The 25669-nt window shown below is 45.8% G+C and overlaps 3 protein-coding genes and 1 non-coding gene across 10 annotated transcripts in view; 2 read left to right on the forward strand and 2 right to left on the reverse strand.

The window, feature by feature from the left end:
• The window catches only part of LOC108590331 (putative uncharacterized protein C6orf52), a 231302-nt gene that overhangs the window by 113781 nt on the left and 91852 nt on the right, over positions 1 to 25669 (forward strand). The window lies entirely within an intron of this gene.
• Positions 1806 to 5117, reverse strand: LOC100411069 (HLA class I histocompatibility antigen, C alpha chain). 5 transcript variants are annotated; one of them, XM_035297568.3, is made up of 8 exons: positions 5018 to 5117; positions 4641 to 4910; positions 4129 to 4404; positions 3279 to 3467; positions 3023 to 3139; positions 2550 to 2582; positions 2396 to 2443; positions 1806 to 2230 (listed from the first exon to the last, which is right to left on the reverse strand). In XM_035297568.3, the coding sequence occupies exons 1-8, from the start codon at positions 5079 to 5081 to the stop codon at positions 2226 to 2228; spliced, it is 1002 nt and encodes a 333-aa protein (XP_035153459.3). In that variant the 5' UTR covers positions 5082 to 5117; the 3' UTR covers positions 1806 to 2225. The 5 variants fall into 5 exon arrangements, with proteins under 5 accessions (XP_035153459.3, XP_017824886.4, XP_078226766.1 ...); XM_017969397.5 differs by having other exon boundaries at positions 2550 to 2600; XM_078370640.1 differs by having other exon boundaries at positions 3279 to 3554.
• LOC144582320 (uncharacterized) lies at positions 5443 to 20592 on the reverse strand. Of its 3 annotated transcripts, XM_078370643.1 has the most exons (4): positions 20396 to 20592; positions 12935 to 13029; positions 12030 to 12134; positions 5443 to 5600 (listed from the first exon to the last, which is right to left on the reverse strand). In XM_078370643.1, exons 1-4 carry the CDS (start codon positions 20475 to 20477, stop codon positions 5583 to 5585), a joined length of 300 nt encoding a protein of 99 aa, XP_078226769.1. In that variant the 5' UTR covers positions 20478 to 20592; the 3' UTR covers positions 5443 to 5582. The 3 variants fall into 3 exon arrangements, with proteins under 3 accessions (XP_078226769.1, XP_078226768.1, XP_078226770.1); XM_078370642.1 differs by lacking the exon at positions 5443 to 5600 and having other exon boundaries at positions 11735 to 12134; XM_078370644.1 differs by lacking the exons at positions 5443 to 5600; positions 20396 to 20592 and adding an exon at positions 19855 to 20086 and having other exon boundaries at positions 11735 to 12134.
• Positions 16699 to 16806, forward strand: LOC118153269 (U6 spliceosomal RNA). The gene has a single exon (XR_004742526.2). It is a non-coding gene; the product is annotated as a U6 spliceosomal RNA (small nuclear RNA).

Below are 25669 nucleotides of genomic sequence, written 5' to 3' on the forward strand. Positions count from 1 at the left end.
GGTTCAGTCTCTGCACTCATTCTCTTCTACAGCCAGTCACTTCCTTGGTGCCCTCATCCATGCTTGAGGTTATAAGTATTGTTTATATGGTGTGACCTCCTAAATCTATGTCTCCAGCCCCGTCTATTTCTCATTTCCCCTAAACTCTGGAGTTGTCTGTCCAACTGCCACCCGGGCTCCCTCACCTGTATTCCTAGTAGACATCTCCTCCACTGAGTGCCTGGGATGTTCCCTCCTCAGTATGCTCCTGCCAGAGTCTCTCCATTTCCACAGCAGCCCCACCCTTCCTTCTACTCACTAATTTTACAACTGTGGGTGTCCTTGATTCGACTTTCTCACACCACAGATACAATCCATTGGCAAATGCTGTGAGTCCATGTTAAAATGCATCCAGAATCCCCTCATGTCCCACTATTTCCCTGCTCACACCCCGATCAAGGTAGCAACATCTCCAGCCTGGAATACTGCACTCGCTTCTCACTGTTTTCCCTTCTGCCTCCCTCACCCCTTGCCTCTCAATTCTGTTCTCAGCACAGCAGTCAGAGCTCCTTTTAAAAGAGAAGCTGTACCACATCTCTTGTCTGCTCAAAACTGTCTGCTACCTCCCCATCTTAGTCAGAACAAAGGTCAGATGCTTCTTCACACCCTCCAGGCCCACCTGCCCTGGCTGTACCTTTGACTTCACGTCAGATTCTCTCTCTCCAGCCCTCCTGGGCTCCTTCCTCTCCTGGGAACACAGACACCTTCCTGCCCTAGTGCATTTGTACTGGAGGTTCCCCCGCCTGGAAAGAACTTCTTCAGATATCCTCGAGGACACTCCTCGTGTCCCTCAATTCTTTCCTCAAAGGTCACCTTTGCAATGTGGTGCAGCCTGACCCCCCCAACACAACAGCCACCTTCCCTGTCCCCACTGCCCACACCCTGAATCACCTGCCTCAGAGCAAGTCCCACCTTCCAGCACTTTCCTTTCTTGCTCTGGTGATAGTGTATCTATCGTCTGCCTCTTCCCGCTGGAACACATGCTCCACAAGGTTAGAGATTTTTCTGATTTTACTTCAGTGATGTTCCGCAGATGCAGAACCACTCTGTCCTGTGTCTGGCCGACAACGAAGGTCACCGTAGAGCATCTCCTATTCTAAAGGCAGTATCCTTAGTAACACAGACTCAGGCCAAGTGCTGTTTCTTGGCAGCTACAGCACAAGGGCCCCTCACACTGACATCGAGGTTTCCTGTGCTTTTCTCAGCAGGGCTGCTGGTGTGTCCTCCCTCCCCCAATCCTCCCTGCAAACCAACTCCCAACCCACACACACCCCTGCACACTGCAGCACACAATCACAGTTCTCTCTTCAGGAAAGAATAGTCCTTGATGATGGGTCCAATTTCACAAACAAATGTCAGTCTAAATTAGACTCTGCTTTATAGATTCATGAGTTGGAATTGGAGCCAGCACCAAGATCACTAGAACCAGGGCAGGGAGAGAGGGCAGGACGGCAGAGCAGAAGAGGAGCCCTGGAAGAAGGGCAGGAGCTGATTGGGTCTGAAAATTTGTCTCAGAAACACAGAGACTCCTGTGTGCAGGGGCTACTCTGGGCAATGTGTGAGCCTCTGTGGTCACAGCTCCTGATGGACAAGTTTCCACTGAAGGGACAAGGACAATGGAGCAGTGAAGCTGACCCAGCTGAGGACTGACCACATAAATCCCATGATGGACTCAACAGCAACTGGGCACAGGCCCGTCCACACTCGGCTCCTCACAGCCTTCTCCATCCCCACCTGCAACAGACTCAGCACAGAAAACATGTGGATTCTGGAAGGTTCTCAGGTCTTTATTTCCTCTCTCAGATTTTAGGAATTGACTTGTTTAATTAACCAATCAACCTCTCATGGGAAATATTTGAGAAAACACATTTATATTCAGATTCTTATTTTCAGTAGGGAAGGAAGCAGTTACAGCTCAGCACACCATGAAATTGAGACAGAGATGAAGATGCCCAGCCCCACCTCTCTGGAACAGGAAAGATGACTGGGGAGGGAACACAGGTCAGTGCGGGGACAGGGGTCATGGTGGACATGGGGTGGGCTGTCTCTCCACCTCTTTATGTTATGCTAACAGGGACACAGACACATTCAGATGCCTTTGCAGAAAGAGATGCCAGATGCTCTTGAAGTCACAAAGGGGAGGCGTGAAGAAATCCTGCATCTCAGTCCCACACAAGGCAGCTGTCTCAGGCTACAGAAAACAATAGTCATGAACAAATTCAGGTCAGTCACAGTAAGTGATGACACTCTGAACAGCCCACCACACACTTGAAATGTCCCAATCAAAGAATCCCCATTACCCAGTCCTGTCCCATCTGCCCCTACTCCCGCCCACTAGAGACCCCCAGGGTCTCACCTTTACAAGCCCTGAGAGACACATCAGAGCCCTGGGCACTGTCACTGCCTGGGGTAGAACAAAAACAGGACCTGGTCAGAGCCCGTGGGAGATGTGGGCCAGGAGGAATTATGGGGTGGGTGAGTTCCTCCACACTCCCGCCCCCACCACTTACACGCAGCCTGAGAATAGCTCCCTCCTTTTCCACCTGTGGGAAGAAAATGTCCTGTGAAGGGCAGGGAGGAGGCAGGGCAATGAGATTTTAGAGGACCCTCCTAGTCTTGGACCCAAGAGATATTTCTAGAACCGTGACTACACACCCAGGGCAGGATCAGGAAACACCAAGAAAGCAAGTGTGGGTCCTGGACCAACCAACCTCCTAAGGTCTGTCCTTAGCAGGGACCTTCCCCTGACTCGTGAATGCTGGGATCAGATTCCCAACACCACAATCATCAAGGTGATACATCTGTCCTTCATTGTCAAGTGTGCTTCCCAAAAGAATAAATGCTGGCACACAGGGCCCCAGGCTGGGTCGGCCCATGTGTGGATGGTGCTTCCCAGTAATGAGCAGGGGAACACTTCTACCTGGGGTTTGAAATACCCAGTGTGACAAGAAAACCCAGACCCCACTCCTCACCCCTTCCCTACCTGAGCTCTTCCTCCTCCATATCACAGCAGTGACCACAGCTCCAATGACCACAGTTCCTAGGACAGCCAGGCCAGCAATGATGCCCATGATGGGGATGGTGGGCTGGGAAGACGGCTCTGGGAAAGGAGGGGAAGGTGAGGGGCCCTGACCCCAGACCTCAGCCCTGACCCTGCTGAAGGCTCCAGAAGGGCTCCCGCTTTCCCTGAGAAGATATGTGAACCCCCAATCCCCTCCTTACCCCATCCCCCTCCTTACCCCATCTCAGGCTGAGGGGCTCCAGCAGCCCCTCGTGCTGCACATGGCACGTGTATCTCTGCTCTTCTCCAGAAGGCACCACCACAGCCGCCCACTTCTGGAAGTTTCCGTCCCCTGCTGGTCTGGTCTCCACAAGCTCTGTGTCCTGAGTTTGGTCCTCCCCATCCCGCTGCCAGGTCAGTGTAACCTCTGCAGGGTAGAAGCCCAGGGCCCAGCACCTCAGGGTGACCTCTTGGTTAGAGATGGGGTGGTGAGTCACGTGTGTCTTTGGGGGTTCTGATGGGAAAAGTCAGAAAATTTAAGCAATTTGCATCTCTCATGGGACACCTCAGCATCATCCATGGGACCATCCTGAGAATGGAGAGGACACCTGGGATGGGGAAGGGAGCACAGAACCCGGACACCAGGCTGGACACAGCACCTGCAATAATCTATTCTTTGAATTTCAAAGTTCTAGTCTCTGAGGGAAGAACAGGGACTTCTGGTCCTGACCTGACTGGAGGCTGAGGGACTGAGAAAAGCTGGAATCTGACCTTCAAACACATTTGAGTGTGAGGCAGAGAACAAGGCCTGAGAGAAAAAGTCAGGTGCCCACGGCGGCTGCAGGGGTCAAAGCGGACCCCTGATCAGTATTCCAGGAACCGTCATCCCCTCCATTTCCTCAGAGACGTCATCCCTTAATTGTCCTAGAGAGCAGAGGGGCCCTCAGAGGAATCTCAGGAAAACATGCCATTCTCCATTCAAGGGAGGGCGATATTCTAGCGCGGATCCCGTTTTCCTCCCCTCCTCGTGGGAGGCCATCCCGAGAGATCTATAGGAGATGGGGACGGCTCCCCAATGCCCGTGGTACCTGCGCGCTGCAGCGTCTCCTTCCCGTTCTCCAAGTATCTTTTGAGCATCTCCACGCACTCTCCCTCCAGCTGTGCCCTCAACTGCTCTGCATAGTTCTCCGCCTCCAACTTGCGCTGGGTGAACTCAGCCACCATGTCCGCGGCTGTCCAGGAGCGCAGGTCCTCGTTCAGGGCGACGTGATCCTTGCCGTCGTAGGCTATGCGGCAGTACCCGAGAAGGAGGCGCCCATCGGGCCCCAGGTCGCAGCCAAACAACACCTGGAGGGTGTGAGACCCTGGCCCCGCCATTGCGGTCAGCCCCGCCCCCCCAGCCCACCCAGCCCCGCGGGGATTTGGGCCTAAACTGAAGATGAAACTGGGTAAAGGCACCTTGGGGCCCTCTCGGGTCCAGGGTACTGACGGGTTCTGTAGCCTCGGGGTGGATCTTGGGCCCAGAGACTCGGTGGGACCCGGGCCGTCCGTGGAGGATGGGGAGGGGTCTTGATCTGCGCTCCGGGCCGGGGTCACTCACCGGCCTCGCTCTGGTTGTAGTAGCCGCGTATGTCCCGCAGGCTCACTCGGCAAGCCTGTGCGCAGGCCTCTGTTCTCCGTGTCAACAGGTCCCAATACTCCGGCCCCTCCTGCTCCGCCCACGGCGCCCGCGGCTCAGTCTTCGGAATCGCGGCGTCGCTGTCGAACCGCAGGAACTGAGTGTCGTCCACGTAGCCCACTGAGAAGTACCGGGGCTCCCCGCCGCCGGGCCGGGACACAGTGGTGCTGAAATACCTCAGGGAGTGGGAGCCTGGGGACGAGGAGGGGCTGAGACCGCCGACCCTCCTCCCGGCGCGGATCCCCGGGTCCTGCGCCCCCTCCCGACGGGCCTCTAGCTCCTCCCGACCCCGAACTCACTCGCCCAGGTCTCAGTCAGGGCCAGAGCTCCCGAAAGCAGCAGAAGGAGGCTTCGGGGCTCCATGACCCCAGCCTCGGTGTCTGGGTAGAATCCGAGTCCGGGTAGGTGGCTGGGGACCTCAGAACCGGGACCTCGGCGAAGCCGATTGGCTTCTCTAGAAACCAATGGGCGGGGGAACCAGGGATAAGCCTAGGGTATCCAGGAAGAAGGATCTGACAGGTTGGGAGAAGTGAAACTCGGGGAAGTGGGGAATCCCCAACGCGGCACTTCGCCAGTGCAGACACGCCCCTCGGTGCCTGAGACCCCGAGAGCCACGCCCAGGAACTAGGACTTGGTCCTGATCCCTCTTCTCCTACACCAAGCCTCTTTCTCACACTGTCTGCCTGAGTCCTGGCCAAGGATCTGTCTGTGGAAACCAGAGAGAGACCCCCAGGCTGCGCCCAGCCTTTTCCCCTTCACTTCTGGTCCTGGAATCCCCGTTCCTGAACTGGACTCCCTGCCTCCCACTCCTTACTTCTCCCCTTGGACTCTTGTACACGGAGACTCACCACGGGGAAGTTGATGTCAGAGAGTGAGCTCGCCCTGGAATAGAGGTGTAGAGACAGGGGTTTTCTCTCTACACCTGGTGAAGTTTTGTCTGAAGGCACCAGATAGAGATTCTCATAGAGACCAGTTTCCTTTTTATTAATACAGTAGGTAGCACAATATTGTAATCCCTGAATGGTTAGGATTCCAATCTGTCAAAGACCTGGGTCAAAACAGCATCACAGTTAAACTCTCAAAGCTCCTAAGTTTTACTTTCCCAGTCTATGGATCTGTGACTCCAGATTGTTGCATTTAAAATTATTTTCATTCCCTAGCTGGAGTTTTCCTATATGAGTCCAGAGCACCTCCTGAATAAGAAGAAGCAGGTTACTGTGTATTGAACCGGGAGCCTGTAGTCATCACTCAGAGTTGCGAGAGCTCCATGCAGTCCCAGTGCTCTTCACCAGCGCTCAAGCACTGCCTGCTTTCGTGAGCTATGCACATGTAAGCACTGTGCATATTCTATTCAGACACTTGGAATTTTTGTACCTTTTTTTTTAATCATAGGGAAGCCATTAGGAAGTATTTAATACATTTTAGGCAGTCCCACAAAATGTATTAAATACTGGAAGCAAAGAGCCCCCTGCTAGGCTCTTCCACTGCTTTAGAATTCTTTCCCCTGCTCCTTTTCCTCACCTCCTGCTTCTGCAGCCCTTCTCTCTGCCCCTCTCATCCCTCACACCCTCCTGTCCCCTCAGTTCCCATTGCCCAGTCACTCTCAAATTGTGGCACTGTAGAGGACAGTTTCTTTTCCCTAAAAACTTTTTTTCTGTCCCTTTCTATTTAATCCTTGCCTCCCACCATCACCCCTTCCCTTTACTCAACAACTGCCCTGCTTTCTGTGACTGCAAGAGTGAAATTTCTAGAATGTCATGGACACACAATCATGTGCAGTCCTTTGTTTGGTCTCCCTTAGCGTAACAATGTTTGAGATGATGACATTCATTCCTTTCTTGTTGCTGAGTAGCTGCCCAGTATTGCTGGAATCCCAGTTTACTCATCTGTTTCTCTAGTCTCCAGTTGAGACATGTGGATTACTCCAGTTAGGGTGTGTTATTAATGAAGCCACTATAAGTAACTGTTCACAAGTGTGGCCTTACACTTTTATTTCTTTTGGATAAATACATATTTGTGGAATTGCTGGGTCATGTGGTAATGGATGAGTAGCTGTATAAGAAATTGCCAAACCGCTTTACAAATTGACTGCAACATTTTTTGCATTTGCACCAGCAATATCAGACATTCCTGTTTTTTCCATATTCTTACCGGTATTTAGACTTATCTTATGTCTTTTTAACGTTGCCTATTCTAGGTGTTCTGGGGTGGTTTCTCACTGTGGTTTTAACTTGACTAGTGTTGTTTGCTATCTTTTCATGTTCATCTAAGTCACTTATTACATATATTTTATGAATTATTTGGTGAATTCAGTGATTAATTCAGAGATTTTTTTCTGAATTCCCTAGTGTTTTTTACATATGCAATGAAGCTGGTGACAAAGAAAGACATTTATTTCTTCCTTTTCATCTTTTTTCTTTTAAAGTTATTTGTATGTAATAGAGATGAGGTCTCACTATCAGGCTTGTCTCAAACTCCTGAACTCAAGTGATCAGCTTTCCAAAATGCAGGGATTACAGGCATGAGCCACCATGCCTGGTCCTCCTATTGGTGTTTTATTTCATTGACTTGCCATGTTGCACTGGTTAGGATTCCTGTTACGTGTTTAAACAAGAATGACGAGAGCTCACATGTTTGTTTACAAGGAACTTAAACAAATTTACAAGAAAAAAACCCAGCCCCATAAAAAAGTGGGCAGAGGATATGAACAGACCCTTCTCAGAAAACATTTACATGGCCAGGAAACATATGAAAAAAAGTTCAATATCACTGACCATTACAGAAATGCAAATCAAAATCACAATGACATGTCATCTCTTGTCAGTCAGAATGGCAATTATTAAAAAGTCAAGAAAAGATAGATGCTAGCAAGGCTGTGGAGCAATGGGAACACTTTTGCACTGTTGGTGGAAATGTAAACTAGTTCAACCATTGTGGAGGACAGTGTGGCCATTCCTCAAAGATCTAGGACCAGAAATACTATTTGACTCAGCAATCCTATTCCTGGACATATACCTGAAGGAATATAAATCATTCTACTATAAAGACACATGCACATGTATGTTTACTGCACTACTATTTACAATAGCAAAGACAGGAAACCAAACCAAATGCCCATCAATGATAGACTGGATTAAGATAATGCAGTACATATACACCATGGAAAACTGCACAGCCATGAAAAGGAATTAGTTCATGTCCTTTTCAGGGACATGGATGAAGCTGCAAGCCGTCATCCTCAGGAAACTAACATAGGAACAGAAAACTAAACACCGCATGTTCTCACTTCTAAGTGGGAGCTGAACAATGAGAATACATGGACACAGGGAGGGGGACATCACATTCCAGGGCCTGTTGGGGTGTAGGGATTGAGGGGAGGGAACTTAGAGGATGGGTCAATAGGTGCAGCAAACCACCATGGTAGACTATGTAACAAACCTGCAGGTTCTGCATGTGTCCTGGAACTCAAAGTAAAATAAAATAAATTAAATAAAAAAAAAAAGTGCATGTCTTATATGTACATATATGTTCACTGCAGCACTATTCACAATAGCAAAGACCTGGAATCAACCTAAATGTTCATCAATAGTAGGCTGGATAAAGAAAATGTGACTGCCTCCAGCACTTTAGGAGGCCAAAGCAGGCAGATCATGAGGTCAAGTGAGGGAGACAACCCCGGTCAACATAGTGAAACACCATCTCTCCTAACAATACAAAAATTAGCTGGGCGTGGTGGTGTATGCCTCTAGTCCCAGCTACTTGGGAGGCTGAGGCAGGAGAATCGCTTGAACTCAGCAGGCAGAAGTTGCAGTGAGCTGAGATCATGCCACTGCACTCCAGCCTGGTGACAAAGTGAGACTCCATCTCAAAAAAAAAAAAAAAAGAAGTGAGAAATATACACCATAGAATACTATGCAACCATGAAAAAGAATGAGATCATGCCCTTTGCAGGATCATGGATGGAGTTGGAGGCCATTTTCCTTAGCAAACTAATGCAGGAACAGAAAACCAAATACCACATATTCTTACTTATTAGTGGGAGCTAAATGATGAGAAAGCATAGACACATAGAGAGGTACAGCACACATTGGGGTCTACTTGAGGGTGGAGGAAGGGAGGAAGGAGAGGATCAGGAAAAAGAGCTAATGGGTACTCAGGCTTAATACTTGGGTGGGTAGCAATGGGTACAGAAATAATCTGTACAAAAAACCCATGACACAAATTTACCTATATAACAAACCTGCACATGTACCCCTTAACTAAAAATAAAAGTTACAAAAAAAAAAAAAAAGAAAAGAAAAGAAAGTGCATATCTGGAAACTACATATAGTTTGGTTCTGTGGTTTTTTTATTTTTTATTTTACTTATTTATCTTTTTATTGGATTTTAGGTTTTGGGGTACATGTGAAGAACATGCAAGATAGTTGCATAGGTACACATGTGGCAGTGTGATTTGCTGCCTTCCTCTCCTTCACCTATATCTGTCATTTCTCCCCATGCTCTCTCTCCCCAACTCCCCAGCCCCCACTGTCCCTCCCCTATTCCCCCTACAGACCCCAGTGTGTAGTGCTCCCTTCCCTGTGTCCATGTGTTCTCATTGTTCAACACCCACCTATGAGTGAGAACATGCGGCATTTCATTTTCTGTTCTTGTGTCAGTTTGCTGAGAATGATGGTTTCCAGGTTCATCCATGTCCCTACAAAGGACACGAACTCATCGTTTTTTATGGCTTCATAATATTCCATGGTGTATATGTGCCACATTTTCCCTGTCCAGTCTATCATTGATGGGCATTTGGGTTGGTTCCAGATCTTTGCTATTGTAAACAGTGCTGCAATGAACATTCGTGTGCATGTGTCTTTATAGTAGAATGATTTATAATTTTTTCGATATATACCCAGTAATGGGATTGCTGGGTCAAATGGAATTTCTATTTCTAGGTCCTTGAGGAATCGCCACACTGTCTTCCACAATGGTTGAACTAATATACATTCCCACCAACAGTGTAAAAATGTTCCTATTTCTCCACATCCTCTCCAGCATCTGTTGTCTCCAGATTTTTTAATGATTGCCACCTGACAAAAACATGCAATGGGGAAAGGATTTCCTGTTTAATAAATGGTGTTGGGGAAACTGGCTAGCCATGTGCAGAAAGCAGAAACTGGATCCCTTCCTGACACCTTACACTAAAATTAACTCCAGATGGATTAAAGACTTAAACATAAGACCTGGCACCATCAAAACCCTAGAAGAAAATCTAGGCAAAACCATTCAGGACATAAGAGTAGGCAAGGACTTCATGACCAAAACACCAAAAACATTGGCAACAAAAGCCAAAATAGACAAATGGGACTTAATTAAACTCCACAGCTTCTGCACGGCAAAAGAAACAATCATTAGAGTGAATTGGCAACCAACAGAATGGGAAAAAATTTTTGCAGTTTACCCATCTGACAAAGGGCTGATATCCAGAATTTACAAAGAACTAAAACAGATTTACCAAAAAAAAAAAAAAAACAAGCCCATTCAAAAGTGGGCAAAGGACATGAGCAGATACTTTACAAAAGAAGACATACATGAGGCCAAAAGCATATGAAAAAATGCTCATTATCACTGGTCATTAGAGAAATGCAAATCAAAACTACATTGAGATACCATCTCACGCCAGTTAGAATTGTTCTGTGTGTTTTTTAAACCAAGTCACACAATTGCTGCTCTTCATTGGATTGTTGATTCATGTAGGTTTCTGTCATTATCGATGTGATAAGTGTTAGGTCTACCATGTTATTTTCCCAGTTTTGGTTTCTCTGTTTCTCCTGTCCTGACCAATGACTTCTTATTAGAAACCAACAAACAAAAGAAAGTAGAATAACATTTTTAAAGTCCTGCAAGAATAAAAGGTCAACTAAGAATTCTACATCCAGCATAGATGTCCTTTAAAGAAAGGCAAAATAAGAAGATATTTCAGGTAAAAGAAAATTGAGAGAATTTGTCACCAGCAGATCTGCACAGTAACAACTGGTAAAGAAAATTCCTCAGGCTAGAGGCAAATGATACCAGGTGGAAAATGGGATAATCAGAAAAGATGAAGATGATAGAAAATGGTAAATATTGAGCTAAGTGCAAAAGGCTATCTTGCTTCCCTCATTTACACTTCCTTTATATACACAGAACTGTTTAAAGATAAGAAAAAGTAAAAAGTTCTTTTTTGTGGGGTTTATAACCTATATAGATATATTACATATAATATCTATATTATAAAAGATGAACATTTTATAGAGGACAAATGGTTGCAAGATTTCTATATTTATGGGTACTAGTACATTATTAACTGGAAGTGAACTATGAAATGTTAAGAATGAGTTAAATTCTTAAGGAAATTGAGACACAAAAAAATTTCAAAAGATAAACAAATCTCAGAGATGGTGTTTTTGAAAAAAAAATCTTAGCCAGTCTTGAGTCTCATCATCCTATGATTTCAGAACTATTATGAATACAAAGGTAATCAAACAACAGTCCTGCCCAGAAAGAGGAGTTATCCCTGAATATGGTGGCCCTGGGACAGCTGGCCCTCCCTGTCAACTCCATTGCCCTGTTATTCCACTTTACCCAGTAACCTGACCCAAGAGACAAGGGGTGTCTGCTGCTGTGTCCACACTTGGAGGAGGAAATCTTGATGGTTTCAGTACAGGATGAGCCAAGCATGACAGCTCATGCCTGTAATCCCAGCAATTCAGGACACTAAGGAAAAAGGATCACTTAAGATCAGGAGTTGGAGACCAGCTCGGACAACATATGAGACCTTCATCTGTAAAAAATAAAATAAAAATAAGTACCCTTAGGCGTGGGCATGGGCACTTGTATTTCCAGGTATTGGGGAGGCGAGGTGGGAAGATCCCTTGAGCTCATGAATTCAAGGCTGCAGTGAGCTATGATTGCACCACTGGACTCCAGCCCAGTCACAGAGGTACATCTTGACTCTAAAAAATACATTGTAAACCTTTGCTCACTATGGGTTATTTTAGTTATTATTTATTCGATGTATATTTTGATTTTATTTTACTGGCAGCACAATAAACCAGGACATGCTGAAACTAGAAATCACATCCACTTTCCAGTGTTAAAAAGCCTAGTCCAGGGAGGTGAGGAGACAGTCCTCACTGGCTTTGAGGATTCAAGGAGAACGAGAAGGGCTGGGCAGGAAGGTTTTTACTTGGAACCTGGAGGATGAGCAATGACATCCCTCTCTTCACCTTAAAGCTCATCCCGGACATCCACCTCCTCGGAGCAGAAGCAGCTCAGCAGCCCCACCTGGTGGTTCATGCGCTTCCTTTTGCAAATGACGCACAGTCCTGAGATCCACCTCTCCTTTGCACTAGGGATTTCTTCACTGGATACCAGGTTGAATCGACTTTCCTGTAAAGCAAAAGAGGGATGAGGTTGCTGGGGGGGGAATGGTGTCATGTCTACCTTTGGCGAGATCCATGTCACGTGTTCAGGGTAAGGGCCAGGCCTTACTCCCCCATGCAGAGGGGAGGCTCTGGCCGTGAAGGCGCCTATGGAGAGGTGAGGACCAACTCCCTCTACACTGACGGCCAAGAGCCTGCAGACGGCGGGGAAGGCTTCCCCTCAGCTGTGTCCTATCAGGTGCTTCCAGGAGTCAAGGAGTAAACCTGTATATTGCCTCTGGCGATGTGAGCTGCATGCACACTTAGAAGTGAGGTCACCCTGCTGGGGGTACTGGGGTTGCTGGTTGTTCTGGGTGCTCTGTGTCCAGAGAGGAAAATGCAGAGGAGGCTTTGTACAAAACAGGAACCATACTTTATAAAGTACTTTTTCATTAGCCTTTGTGTCATATGATAAAATACAGTACTCCAAAAGGAAAAAAATCTGTCTAAAATTTGTGTCCTTTAATAAAATGTAAACACCCATTAACCACCAGGGATAGACGTTTAGGGGGCAAACCAGAAGGCCCATCATTTGCCCCAGCCCAGGGGTAAACTCTTTTCTCTTCTGGCTTTGATGATCATCACTTCTATGTTCTATTTTATAATTTTATCATCTAAAATTATAATTTAGTTTTACCTTTAGAAATATACTTTGTTCTCTTTTATTCTATAGATTCTCCTTGAAATGTATATTGTGTGGTAGAGCTTCCCATAGTGTGCATTTTGCTGATTGCTCCCAAGGCATAGTTAAATGTGTATTTCTATTACCTGTATTGCCTCTAAACTGGTAATTGGCTGTGGAGGTTCGCTTAGCTTCAGGCTTGATTTCTTTTTCACTTGGACTTGTTTGATGGTACTGGATTCTGCCATCAAGAGGAAGAACCAAACATTAGTTTTTTCTTGTATTGTGTTAATAATTGTCATTGCTATTCAATGGCTAAATCTGTTAATTTATGATGGGTTGCAAAAGAATTATTATAGTCTCAGTCTTTCATTACTTCTTCACTTCCTGATAATTTCTGAAATAAGAGATTTACCCTCCTCTTCTGTTTGTTTACTACTAGAAACTTGTTTTTTGAGAGTTTGTTTTTTGAGCCAAGCATCTACTCACCTATGACCTACCACTTGCACTCTTGGTTATAAACCAATAAAAATGCATGTATGTGTGTGCCAAAATACATAATAATATTATTCATACCAGCACAGTTTGTAAAATATGGATACAAAACAATTGTCTATCAATAGTAAAGGAATGAGAAGTGTGAGCTATTATAAAGTGGAGTATTGGACAGCCATGGGAGTGAATAGGCTACGACCACGCACGTCAAGACGATGAGACCCAGGGACAAGATGGTGACTACATAACGCCATTCAACTAGAGCTGGCAGAACTAATCTGTGTTAAGAATCAAGAGTGGACTTCTGCCAAGATGGCCTGATAGGAACAGCTCTGGTTTGCAGTTCCCAGCAAGAGCAAGCCAGAAGGCAAGCGATCCCCACATTTCTAACTGAGGTCAGGTTCATTTCAGTGGGGCTGGTTAGATAGTGGGTGCAGCCCAAGGAGGGCTACTGAGGCAGGGTGGGGTATCAACTCACCCAGGAAGCCAAGGAGTTGGAGAACTCCCTCTCCTAGTCAACGGAAGCCATTAGGGACTTTTTGGACACTCTAGCACTCTGGCTCATATACTGCACTTTTCCCACAGTCTTCACAACCTGCAGACCAGGAGATTCCTTCTGGTTCCTACAACACCAGCTTCCTGGGTTTGCAGCACAAAACTGGGTGGCTGTCTTAGCCACAGCAGTTTTCTTTTTTTTCCTCATACCCCCACGGCACCTGGAACTCCAGTTAGACAGAACCACTCATTCCCCTGAAGAAAAGGGAGCTGAAGCCAGGGAGCCAAGTGATCTGGCTCAGTGGGTCCCACCCCCAGGAAGACCAGCAAGCTAAGATCCACTGGCCTGAAATCCTCACAGCCAGCACAGCAGTGTGAGCTCAACCTGGGACATGAGCTCGGTGGGGGGAAGGGGTGTCCCCCATTGCTGAGGCTCAGGTAGGTGGTTTTAACCTCGCCTGTGTAAACAATGCCCCTGGGAAGTTTACATAGCAACTGGGCAGAGCCCACGGCAGCTCAGCAGTGCCTCTGCAGGCAGACAGTGACTAGACCCCCTTCTTGCTGGGCAGGGCATCTCTGAAAAAAAGCAGTAGACCATCAGGGACTTATTCAAAAAAGCTCCTACCTTCCTGGAACAGAGCACCTGGGGAAAGGGTGGTTGTGGGTTCTGCTTCAGCAGACTTAAATGTCCCTGTCCAGCAGCTCTGAAGGGAGCAACAGATCTCCCAGCACAGCACTTGAGCTCTGATAAGCGACAGACTGCTTCCTCATGTGGTTCCCTGACCCCCATTTATCCTGACCAGGAGACACGTTATACAGGAGAGCTCTGGCTGACATCTGGCAGGTACCCTTCTGAGATGAAGCTACCAGAAGAAGGAACAGGCAGCAATCTTTGCTGTTCTGCAGCCCCCATGGATAATTCCCAGGCAAGCAGGGTCTGGAGTGGACCTCCAGCAAACTCCAGCAGACCTGAAGCAGAGGGGCCTGATTGTTAGAAGGAATACTAAAAACAGAAAGAAATAGCTTCAAATCAATAGAAAGGACATCCACTCAGAGACCCCATCCAAAAGTCACCAGTTTCAAAGACCAAAGGTAGATAAATGCACGAAGATGGGAAGAAACCAGCACAAAAAGGCTGAAATCGCCAAAACCCAGAACACCTCTTCTCCTCCAAGGGATCACAATTTCTCAACAGCAAGGGAACAAAACTGGATGGAGAATGAGTTTCATGAATTGACAGAAGCAGGCTTCAGAAGGTGGATAATAACAAATTTTCCTAGCTAAAGGAGCATGTTCTAACCCAATGCAAGGAAACTAAGAACCTTGAGAAAAGGTTAGACAAAATGCTAACTAGAATAACCAGCATAAAGAATATAAACGACTTGATGGAGCTGAAAAATCAAGAGTGTCTACTCTAGGGTGGGGGAGGGTGGTTCATGACAGAGTAGGTCCCAAAGGTGTTTCCAGGAGGCTGTGACTGCTGTACTTTGATATGGGTGTTGTTTGCCTGAGTGTTCACTTAATGAAAATCCACTGCCCGCTTGTGGATTGTCCCCTTTTCTCCATACATGCTGTCCTTCACTCAGATATACATTTCTGGTGTTTTCAAGCAATTCTATCTACAGTAAGAAGAATCACTTCTACAGTAAGAAGAATCACTTCTACTGCACATCCTTGGAAATGCTGCATTGAAAAAATTACTGCATTTTTTTCATTCCAGGAAATAAATATATATAAAGAGGAGAATCTACAACAAGAGCAGTAGGCTTGGGAGCTGACACCAGAATAGCTTTTGTAATGGCTGTCGAGCCAAGAACTAGGAATCAAAACCCAAACAGTCCCATGGGAGGTAGAGGATGTGAAATGATGCCCCAGTAGTACATGAATGAATGAGTCATGGGCAGTGGCTCATGGCTTGGCTGGCCAGTCACCAACTTGAAGAAAACAGAGTTGGAAAATTGGGAGGTGGAGGAGAGAGGTACACATAGACCTCCTGCTATAGGCAGAGTGTGTGAAGATAGTGGTTGTGTGTGGATGCCTACCAGAGGGTCTTTATGGGGTGGAGCTCCCTGTAATAAGGTGGGCGAGATGGCTTGATGGATGAGGCCACTCAGCCACAGAGGACTTGCTCATGGAGTCTCTACACAAAATAGCCATGATGGCTGGGATGGACACTGCATGGGCACAGCAATTGAGTCAACACTCACCAAGGATGATCTGGCAGCTGCCACTGTTGAGGGCCCAGTGTGCCAAAAGCAGCTGTGTCTTTGGATGAAAAAATAAATCAGGCAATGGTAATTAAGAATCAAACAGCATTATGACAGATAAATATGCCACTAAAGATATAGTACAGGTTAAAATAATTGTGAAACTATGAACAAGATTACGTCAATGGGAAGAACTTACTACAAGTAAAGAAGTTAAAATGGTTGTAGAACTTTATTTCCCCTCAGGCGTATCCAGAATGTTTTACAGATAAGTTCTGCCAAAACTTAGAAGAAGGTTACTGAACTTATACATAATATTCCAGAGAATGAGGAAACATGGAGAAAGTGAGTGAACTCATTATTGTTTATGCATAAATCACATAGATTCTAAAGCCAGCTAGCAAATACATAAGAGAAAACCATGATAGGATAATCACTTCTAAGCAACTAGATGCAAAAATACTGAGATAAATGGTAGTAGACTGTGTTCACCAATGAGCTATAAGCAAATTAAATATCCTGCCCAGGTTATGAATCCCAAGAATAGAAAAATATTTAAACTTTAACTCTGTAATGCATTTTACCACTTAATGAAAGAATAAAAGACAGAGGTGATCACATTTCACTAGATGCAGAAACTACTGCAGATGAAATCCACACTCCCTCTCACCCACATTTCTTCAGTGATCTCCACTTTTAATAACTTGTGATCAGTGCTCGCTTTGGCAGCACATAGATTAAAAAATGGAGCAATGCAGGGAAGATCAGCATGTTCCCTGCACAAAGGTGACACACAAATTTTTGAAGCATGCCATATTTTTAAACTCTCAGTAAATTAGGTATTGAAGAAACATACCTCAAAACAATAAAAGCCAGCTATGGCAAGCCCATAACCAATATCATACTGAATGGGCAAAAGCTGGGAGCATTCCCCTTTAACACTAGCACAAGACAAAGATGCCCTCTCTCATCACTCCTATTCAACATAGTATTAGAAATTCTGGCCAGGGCAATCAGGTAAGAGAAAAAAAGGATATTCAAACAGGAAGAGAAAAAGTCAAATTGTTTTTGTTTGCAAATGGCATGATCCTATATCTAGAAAACCCAATTGTCTCAGCAGAAAAGCTTCTTAAGCTAAGAAATAACTCCAGTAAAGTCTCAGGATACAAAATCAGTGTGCAAAAGTCATAAGCATTCCTATACATCAACAACAGACAAGCGGAGAGTCAAATCATGAATAAACTTCTATTCAAGATTGTAAAAAACAGAATAAGATGCCTAGGAATGCAGCTGACAAGGGAATTGAAGGACTTCTTCGAAGAGAACTACAAACCGCTACTCAAGGAAATCAGAGAGGACACAAACAAATGTAAAAACACTTTATACTCATGGGTAGGAAGAATCAACATCTGGAAAATGGCCATACTGCCCAAAGTGATGTATATATTCAATGCTATTTTTATGGAACTACCATTGACATTTTTCAAAGAATTAGAAGAAATTATTCTAAAATTCATATGGAACCAAAAAAAGCTTGTAAGCCAAGACAATCCTAAGCAAAAAGAACAAAACTGGAGACATCATGCTACTCAACTTCGAACTACACTACAAGGCTACAGTAACCAACAGCATGGTACTGGTACAAAACAGCACATAGACCAATGGAACAGAATCGATAACTCAGAAATAAGACCACACATGTACAACTATGTGATCTTCGACAAACCTGACCAAAACAAGCAACCAGGAAGATATTTCTTATTTAATAAGTGCTGGGAGAACTGGCTAGCCATATGCAGAAAATTGAAACTGGACCCCTTCTTACACATTATACAAAAATTATCTAATATGGATTAAAGACATAAATGTAAAACCCAAAACTATAAAAACTCTAGAAGAAAATCTAGGCAATACCATTCAGGACATAGGAACAGTCAAAGATTTCACGACAAAAACATGAAAAGCAATTGGAACAAAAGCCGAAATTGGCAAATGAGATCTAATTAAACTAAAGAGCTTCTGCACAGCAAAACAAACGATTACCAGAATGAACAGACAACCTACAAAGTGGGGGGAAATTTACAATATATTCATCTGACAAAGGTCTAATACCCAGAAGTTCCAAGGAACTTAACTAAATTTACAAGAAAAAAACAATCCCAATAAAAAGTGGGCAAAAGACATAATTGGACAGTTCTCAAAAGAAGACTTTCTAAAAGAAGATAGCTAACACACCTATGGAAAAAAAGCTCCTCATCACTGACCATTAGAGAAATGCAAATCAAAACCACAGGTAGGTATCATCTCACACCAGCCATAATGGAGATTATTAAAAAGTCAAGAAATAGTAGATGCTATTTCTGAGTTTGCAGACAAATAGGAATGCTTTCACACTGTTGGTGGGGATGTAAACTAGTTCAACCATTGTGGAGGATGGTGCGACCATTCCTCAGAAATTAAGAACCAGAAATACTATTTGACCCAGCAATCTCATTACTGGGTATACACACAAAGGAATAGAAATCATTATATTACAAAGATACATGTGCACGTAGGTTCATTGCAGCACTATTCACAATAACAATGACATGGAATCAACCCACATGCCCATCAATGACAGACTGGATAAAGAAAAATGTGGCATAAACACACCATGGATTACTATGCAGCTGTAAAAAGGAATAACATCATGTCCTTTGCAGGGACATGGATGGAGCTGGAAGCCATTATCCTCAGCAAACTCATTCAGATACAGAAAAACAAACAAACTACTATAGCATGTTCTCACTTACAAGTGCAAGCTGAATAATGAGAACACATGAACACAGGTAGCGGGGAAACACACAGTGGGGCCTGTCATGGAGTAGCTTGGGGGAGGGAGAGTATTAGGAAAAATAGTTATGCACGCTGGGCTTAGTACCTAGATGATGGGGTGACAAGTGCAGCAAACTACCATGGCACACATTTGTGTATGTAACAAACCTGTACATCCTATACACTTACCCTGGAATTTATAATAAAAATTAAAATAAAAGAAGAAGTTGTGATCAGATTGGGCCTGCCAAGATAATCCAAAATAATCTCCCCATCACAAAGTCCAAACCCTTAATCATATCTGTAAGTCCCTTTTGTTCTGTAAGGTAACATATTTAAAAGTTCTGGGGCTTAAGGTTTGGATATATTTGTGAGGTTATTATTCTGGGTTTCACAGTGAATATAATGGCTGAATAAGGTTTAACACTGGTTCAATTCCTAGAACATGGAAAGAGAGTAAATGGAAGGAGGCATTCCATAAAATGATTATGGTTAAAGATTAAGCAAATGTGTGCATAACCCTGCGAATGAAAGAGAACAACTTCTGCTCATACCGCCCTGGAGTGTCAGATGCTAAAGACAAATGGTGAACTTAAAGGTAGCCACAGCAGAAACACAGATCATCTGAACATGAGCTGGGTTAGAATGTAGCTGATTTCTCCTAATTACCTACAGCAACCAGAAGAAAGAGCATCTTAGAAGAGCTCAGGGAAAAGCAATGTGAAAGGAGAAATCTGTGGCTGGCAAATTCGTCTTTCAAGAATAAGAGTAAAATAAGGACATTTTTATACAATTGGGACCATTGGTTTATTGGCAAAATTCCTACTCTAAAAATATTAGGTCATAAAATATGGATGGAAGGAAGGAAGGGAGGGAGGGAAGAAGGGAGGGAGGGAGGGAAAAAAGAAAGAAAGGAAAGAAAGGAAGGAAGGAAGGAAAGAGAAAGGAATAAGAAAGAAAGAAAGAGGTAATCGTAGGTACATGTAAGTCAATACTGTCATTATAAAATATTAATAATGTAGAGTTAAAATGAAAAAATAATGTAAAGCACTTACTATGCTGTGTTATCATTTCTTCATCCATCTTCCCATCCCTACCTAGACTGTGCCATCCATGAGGTCTGAGGAAGTTTGATTCCTTTTTCTGAGACTCCAATCCATGGAGTACAGTACCCAGGATAAGGTAGGGGGTTGATGAATGTTTACCAAGTAAAAACGTTTCCTGGAGACAATTAACAGGCCAGGAATTGTGCTGCACAAGCACAGCTCAAAAGCAGCTGAGGGGAGTGACGTCAGAGAACACAGTGGCATAAGAAACTCCAGGAGCCCAGCCCCCCACAAGAGGGATGACACAAGAGACAATGTGGTTGTGAAATATCAGCACACACACACACACACACACACACACACACACACACAATCTTGAGGAGAGTTGTTAAAACACAGATTCCTGGACTGCACCAACAGATATTCTGATTGGATTGACAATCAAGGGTATTGAAAATCTTCAAAGGTTTATAGAAACCAAGTGAATGCAGAAAAGAAACAACAACAACAACTGGACTCGGCAGCAGAGCTTCGTGGGGTCACAACTTACCCTTGGCCATTTCTCCCTCCAGGTGAGCAGTGGTCTTGAAGACAGCAGCCTGGGTCCCCAGCGTGGGTTCCTGCTGCCACATGGAGCTGAGCAGATCTTGATCTCAAAGAATTCTTTCTTATTTTTTTGGCCTTTGGACAACTCCCTGAAGGATGAACAGAAATGGTTCACATTCTCCCCTTGCTTCAATCTGTCTCACAGCAGAGAGTCAGCCAAGGCAGAGAGAATTTCATTTAAAAAAAAAAGAAAAAGAAAAAAAAACTTTAAAAGCCAATGAGTCAGCAGCTACCTCTGAGGCAAAAAAAAAATATGTATATGTCAATTGAGGAAAGTATTAGACATGCAGAAAGGACAGGAAGGGAAAGCTGGGAGTGAGATGCTCTGGGGAAGCAGGGTTCTGGAAAGCTTCCATACTCCTGGGAACCTAGATAGCCTTGTACATGACTAGTGAGGGCCACAGGCTGGTGTGAATGGTTTCCTGCTGAGAGTTTCACAAGCTGTGTCCTCATGTTGAGGTTGGGTCCTCCTCTAAGCGTATACAGAGCTTGGTGGCAGAATTCAGTTTCAGGCAGCTGTAGGATTGGAGTCCTTGCTCCCTGCAGCTGTCAGGTGGAGGTGGGGTGGAGCTGCTCCCGATTCCTGGTGCCCACCAGCATCCTTTGCCACATGGCCCTTCCATTTTCAAAGCTCACAGTGGAGGAAACCCCTCACATTGAATCCCTCTCACACTGTGAGTCACTTTGCTGAGGAAGAACCAAGTTGTTTTAAGAGCTCACCTGATTAGGACAGGTCAAGCCTGGATAGTCACGGTCTTAACGTCAACTGATTTGGGACCTTACTTACATGTGCAGGACCCTGCACAGCAGCACCCACAGTAGTGTTGACTGAGTCACTGGGGGAAGGTGCATAACCCGGAGTCGTTTTCTGGAGGCCATCACTGACTCATCCTAGCATAGCCACGATCTTCCTTTGTGTTTAATTGGGTCACAGTAGGCAACTGAAGTTAAAATAAATAGATTGTTGTGAGTGGTAATAAACTACATCCTATTAAGATATTGAACTTCTGAAATCTTAGAACCAGATAACATTGAATATCTATTAATTTCCAGAAAATAAAAATTAAAGTGCAATAATTCATTCTGTCTTTTGAAGCTCTATTAGTTGTCTATTGCTGTATAATAAGTCACGTAAAGCTTAGCAGCCCAAAACAACAAATATTCATCATCTCCTGCAGTTTCCAGTGGGCAGGGATCTGGGAGAGATTTCCTTGAGTGCTTCTGGCTCAGGGCCTCCCACAAGGTTTACTCGGGGACACAGCTGTCAGAGAATATAGGCAGGGAGCCTGAGAACCCTGGGAAAAGTGGCAGGCCCAGAGGCAAAGCTGACTCCAGTGCCGGACAAGAGGATAGAAGGTTTGTTGGACGCATGCATCCTAGACCACAGGCCATCTGAGGACAGATGAGCAAGGCCATGGAGGAGTCCTCCAGCCACCGTTGGCCAACAGAGGAGTCCATGTTGCCCAGTACTGGCCTGCCTTAGCGTCCCTGCTGTACCCGGCAGTGTCTGGGGACAACCCATGGGAAGCCAGGCCTCTGCACCAATGCTGCTGAGGATGTCAGAGCGCAAGAGCAAGGCCTTGGGAAATTACCTGGGAGAGTGGCTCACACCTTCCCCGCAAGGGGTCTGGGACTTTGGAAACCAAACTCTCTCAGACTGGGTCACTGGATGATTCTGTTCACATTTACAATGGGACAAGGGGAACAAGGAGGCCCCCAAGTGAATCTGTGGGTTTCACACCAACTCCTCCTGCCCCTATTGTGTAACAGGAGCCCTGTATTCTCCTCCTGGGGATCGGGGTCCATCACCCCTGCCTGGAGGGAAGGGGAGTGCCCTTCCCCCTGCTTGTCTCTGGGCCCATACTGTCCAGACTTCCCTGAAGGCAACTGCAATGCGTAGTTTACTGAGCTCTTGTATGTCCCCTTGTCTGAGTGCCTCCCTTTTGGAAACCAGGGCCTCCTATACTACAACACCCAGATTCAGGAGATGAGACGTACACATTCAACAGTGGGTGAATATAAGCGATGGGACATGGAGCCACACCCTCTTCCATACCTTGCTTTCTGGACCCAAGTTTCTCGCTACTGAGAATACAGCACAGTGGTGATATCTCTGATTCAATAGCTGCACTGTGTCCTGAAAGATGGCACCCACTCCTCAGTGTTTCCTCCAAGCTGGTACTGAGTTGTGCCTGTTGAAGGCCTGTCCAGTGTCCTGTGTGGCCTGCAGCTCCTGCACGGTGCAGATGGTGATAGGATCAGTGGGTCCCCTGGTCATGGCCCATGCTGTACCTACATCCAATTCCCTGTGAGGACGGTGCCCCAGGAAGATACTGTGCTGAAAACAATTCCAAACCTGTGGATCAGGAAGGTCAGCAGCTCCTGGATAGTGGTGCTGGCTGAGAGTCTGAGAATAGGGGGAAAAAAGCCTACCCATGGAGTGAGTGTCTATCCCTGTGAGGATGAACCTTTGGCCCTTCCATGATGAGGCTCAATGTGGTCAGAGTGTCACTTAGTGGCTATTTCATCACCTAAAGAAATAGTGCCCTAGAAGGGCTCATTAGGGCCTATCACTGCCCTTAATCCTGACAAGTTGGACATTTAGAGGCAGCAGAAGGTAGATCGGCCTTGGCAGGTGGAAGTCAGTCCTGCTGGCCCCATAGGTAGCCTCAAAAAGATGAGTAACCTGGCAGGATGGACAGGTGAAGGGAGCCATTGTGGGTGCTGCATTCACACACCCATCCTGCCAGGTCTGAGCTGACCCACAGAGAAGGCTGGCTGACTTCCATTTGTCTGCTTGGTTGTTCCACGCCACCTCAGGGGCAGGTGAGGACGGTGCCCCTGGGCTGATGAGGAGTTAACTTGGGCTTCAGGCTCAATCCACGTGGACCACTTTATCTCATAATGGACACTGTTGGACCAGTCCAATCTATGACTCTGTAGGTCACACAGAAGCCAATTCATATAAGCACTTGGCATCACATGGTTCTTGGTGTCCCATGGTCAAGAATTCTATCTGATCAGAGCCAGTAACAGTAAAGGTTGCTTCTAGAAGGAGGCATATGTCTCTGCTGTGAATGACATGATCTTACTCCAGATCCCAGGCCCCCCACTGTGACTCTCCACTGATGCCTGGTTCAGCTCCATCCTGCATCTTTCCCCACCCCTGCCACCTCCAGCGCCAGGGGTCTGAGGGATGGGGCTGACTGGGCCACAGCCTGAATCTGCTGCAGGGTCCTGTCCTGTGTAGGCCCCACTTGAAGCTGGCCTCCTCCTATGTCACCCAAAATGTGGGCCCAGATGATATACCTAGAACATGGCGTTGTCAGAAACCTATGAGATTCACCAAGCAGTGTGTTTCCCTTTTTTTTTTTTTAAGTGAGAATGAAAGATGCAATGGGTTTTCTTTGTTTGGTTTGGTTTTTACTTGGAACAAATATCCCTGCATGGCCTTAGCCACCAGACCCATAAAATTTCACGGCAGTGGCCACTCCTGAAGTTCTGTGAAATGTATCCTCCTCTTTCTGGGGTGCGTGTGTTTTACCAAGATGTCCAGCGTACTTTCCACCTTCTTCCTCATCCACCCCAATCTATGATGTTGCCAATGAAACGAACAGATTTAATATTCTGTAGAATATCCAGGATCTCTTGAGACTATGTTACAGATGGCACGAGAGTTATAATAGCTCTCAGAGGAAGTATAAATAAATGTGGTATGAATTGTGAATAACTTCATATCCATCTTCTAATTGGAAAGGAATGCACTCAGCAAATCCACGGCTGCGCACCATTTGGGTTATTACCCTCTGCTAGCAGTGATCTCCAGCCGGCATGGCAGCTGCAGCAAAGACAGCTACTTGGTCACATCTGAAGTAATCCTGCTCATTCTTTAGGCCCCATCAGGCTTCTTCAAGGAAAAAACACACAAAGATAATAGGCAACTTCAACATCACCAGACCTCCTACAGCTCTTTAACCGTGGTGCTACCCCCACAATACCTGCAATAACCTCCACAAGACCGGCCCTGGGACATAATATCACCTCTCATTCAGTTGGGATGAGGGCAGTTTCTGAGGTTTCCCTTTGGCCTTCAGCCCAATAAGAGCCCTTACTCCACAGGCTAGGGACCCAGTGTGAAGGTGACTCCAGCTGCCAGGGCATCAGTGCCAAATATGCACTCATGGAATAGGGAATAAACAGGGCTGGGACCACGGGATTATGAGTTATAATGTGTCCTGGGCTCTGGAAGCACTTCTCTGATGGGACATGATGATGCTGTGGGAATCTGGGCATCAGTGTCAGCTTACAACCAATGTCATCACTTCCCCAACTTCTGCCTGTTTCCCTTTCTCAGTGTACAGCCTTCTGAGTACATGGATATAGGTTCCTTTGCAGAAGAGCTCAGGGAATTGACTCAGCATATTCGCACATGGTGTTCCAGGGTCCTTCCTCCTGGGCATATGGACTCCTCCTCCTCTGCCACTGGGATCTGAATCTGAAAGTTGGCTGAGGTCTGGGCATTGAGAATGGATTCTGATTTTGTATTGGGTCAAAAACCCTCAGCCTCCTGCTCCTCAATTCTTGCTTTCTTATCACAGATGTCAAGCAGCGCCCTTACTGGCCACCCTTCTGCTCTGACCCTGGGACACCGCCCTCTATTCACCTTCCCCACACTCCCTGCAGGTCAAGCAGCACCTTGGATGCTCTATTGGGGTTGTCATGGGAACCCCACCCTCTGACATTTGCAGGCTACTGCCACCGCTTGATCTCTATCTCTTCAGGGCCACACCCTCCCAACAGATAGTAACTAGGCCAACTCTGGGACCACATTTCCTATTATGATCCTTATTCTACAGAGGACAACACCCTGACACTCTTAGTGATGCGGGTCTCTCTCTCCAGCATGTTTCTGAGGGCTCTGGTGTAAGGTGTGCCCTCTGGGCCTTCTGGTGGGACATGACCCTGGTGGGCCTCTGGCTTAGTTGTTCCAGGGCAACTAAGTCAGGGCTAACGTGCCGAGAGTTGGCCATTATTTTTTCCCGTCTACACAGAGCCACCTGGCAGTGAGTGTGCCTCATGCCCTGGAGTCCTCAATAAACCCATGTCCTGAGAAGTGCCCTCAAGCCAAAGGGTTTTTATTCATCCAGGCTGACATTCTGACCCCTTGATCAAGCACTTTCAAATTCCAGTCCCAGAAGTGCTCCTCGGGCTCCCACAA

This window comes from Callithrix jacchus, chromosome 4, assembly GCF_049354715.1.
Source record: "Callithrix jacchus isolate 240 chromosome 4, calJac240_pri, whole genome shotgun sequence".
NCBI lineage: Eukaryota > Metazoa > Chordata > Mammalia > Primates > Cebidae > Callithrix > Callithrix jacchus.

Bases quoted from the DNA above. Each gene is read 5' to 3' on its own strand.
- LOC144582320 (XM_078370642.1), bottom strand. From the start codon at position 20,477: ATGTGGCAGCAGGAACCCACGCTGGGGACCCAGGCTGCTGTCTTCAAG. The intron at 13,030-20,395 runs GTAAGTTGTGAC...TCTTGATGGCAG, and splicing joins GGAGGGAGAAATGGCCAAGG to AATCCAGTACCATCAAACAA. The intron at 12,135-12,934 runs GTAATAGAAATA...TTTGCTTTACAG, and splicing joins CCAGTTTAGAGGCAATACAG to GAAAGTCGATTCAACCTGGT.
- LOC100411069 (XM_078370641.1), bottom strand. From the start codon at position 5,081: ATGGAGCCCCGAAGCCTCCTTCTGCTGCTTTCGGGAGCTCTGGCCCTG. The intron at 4,911-5,017 runs GTGAGTTCGGGG...CCTCGTCCCCAG, and splicing joins CCTGACTGAGACCTGGGCGA to GCTCCCACTCCCTGAGGTAT. The intron at 2,444-2,549 runs GTAAGTGGTGGG...GTTCTACCCCAG, and splicing joins GAGCTATTCTCAGGCTGCGT to GCAGTGACAGTGCCCAGGGC.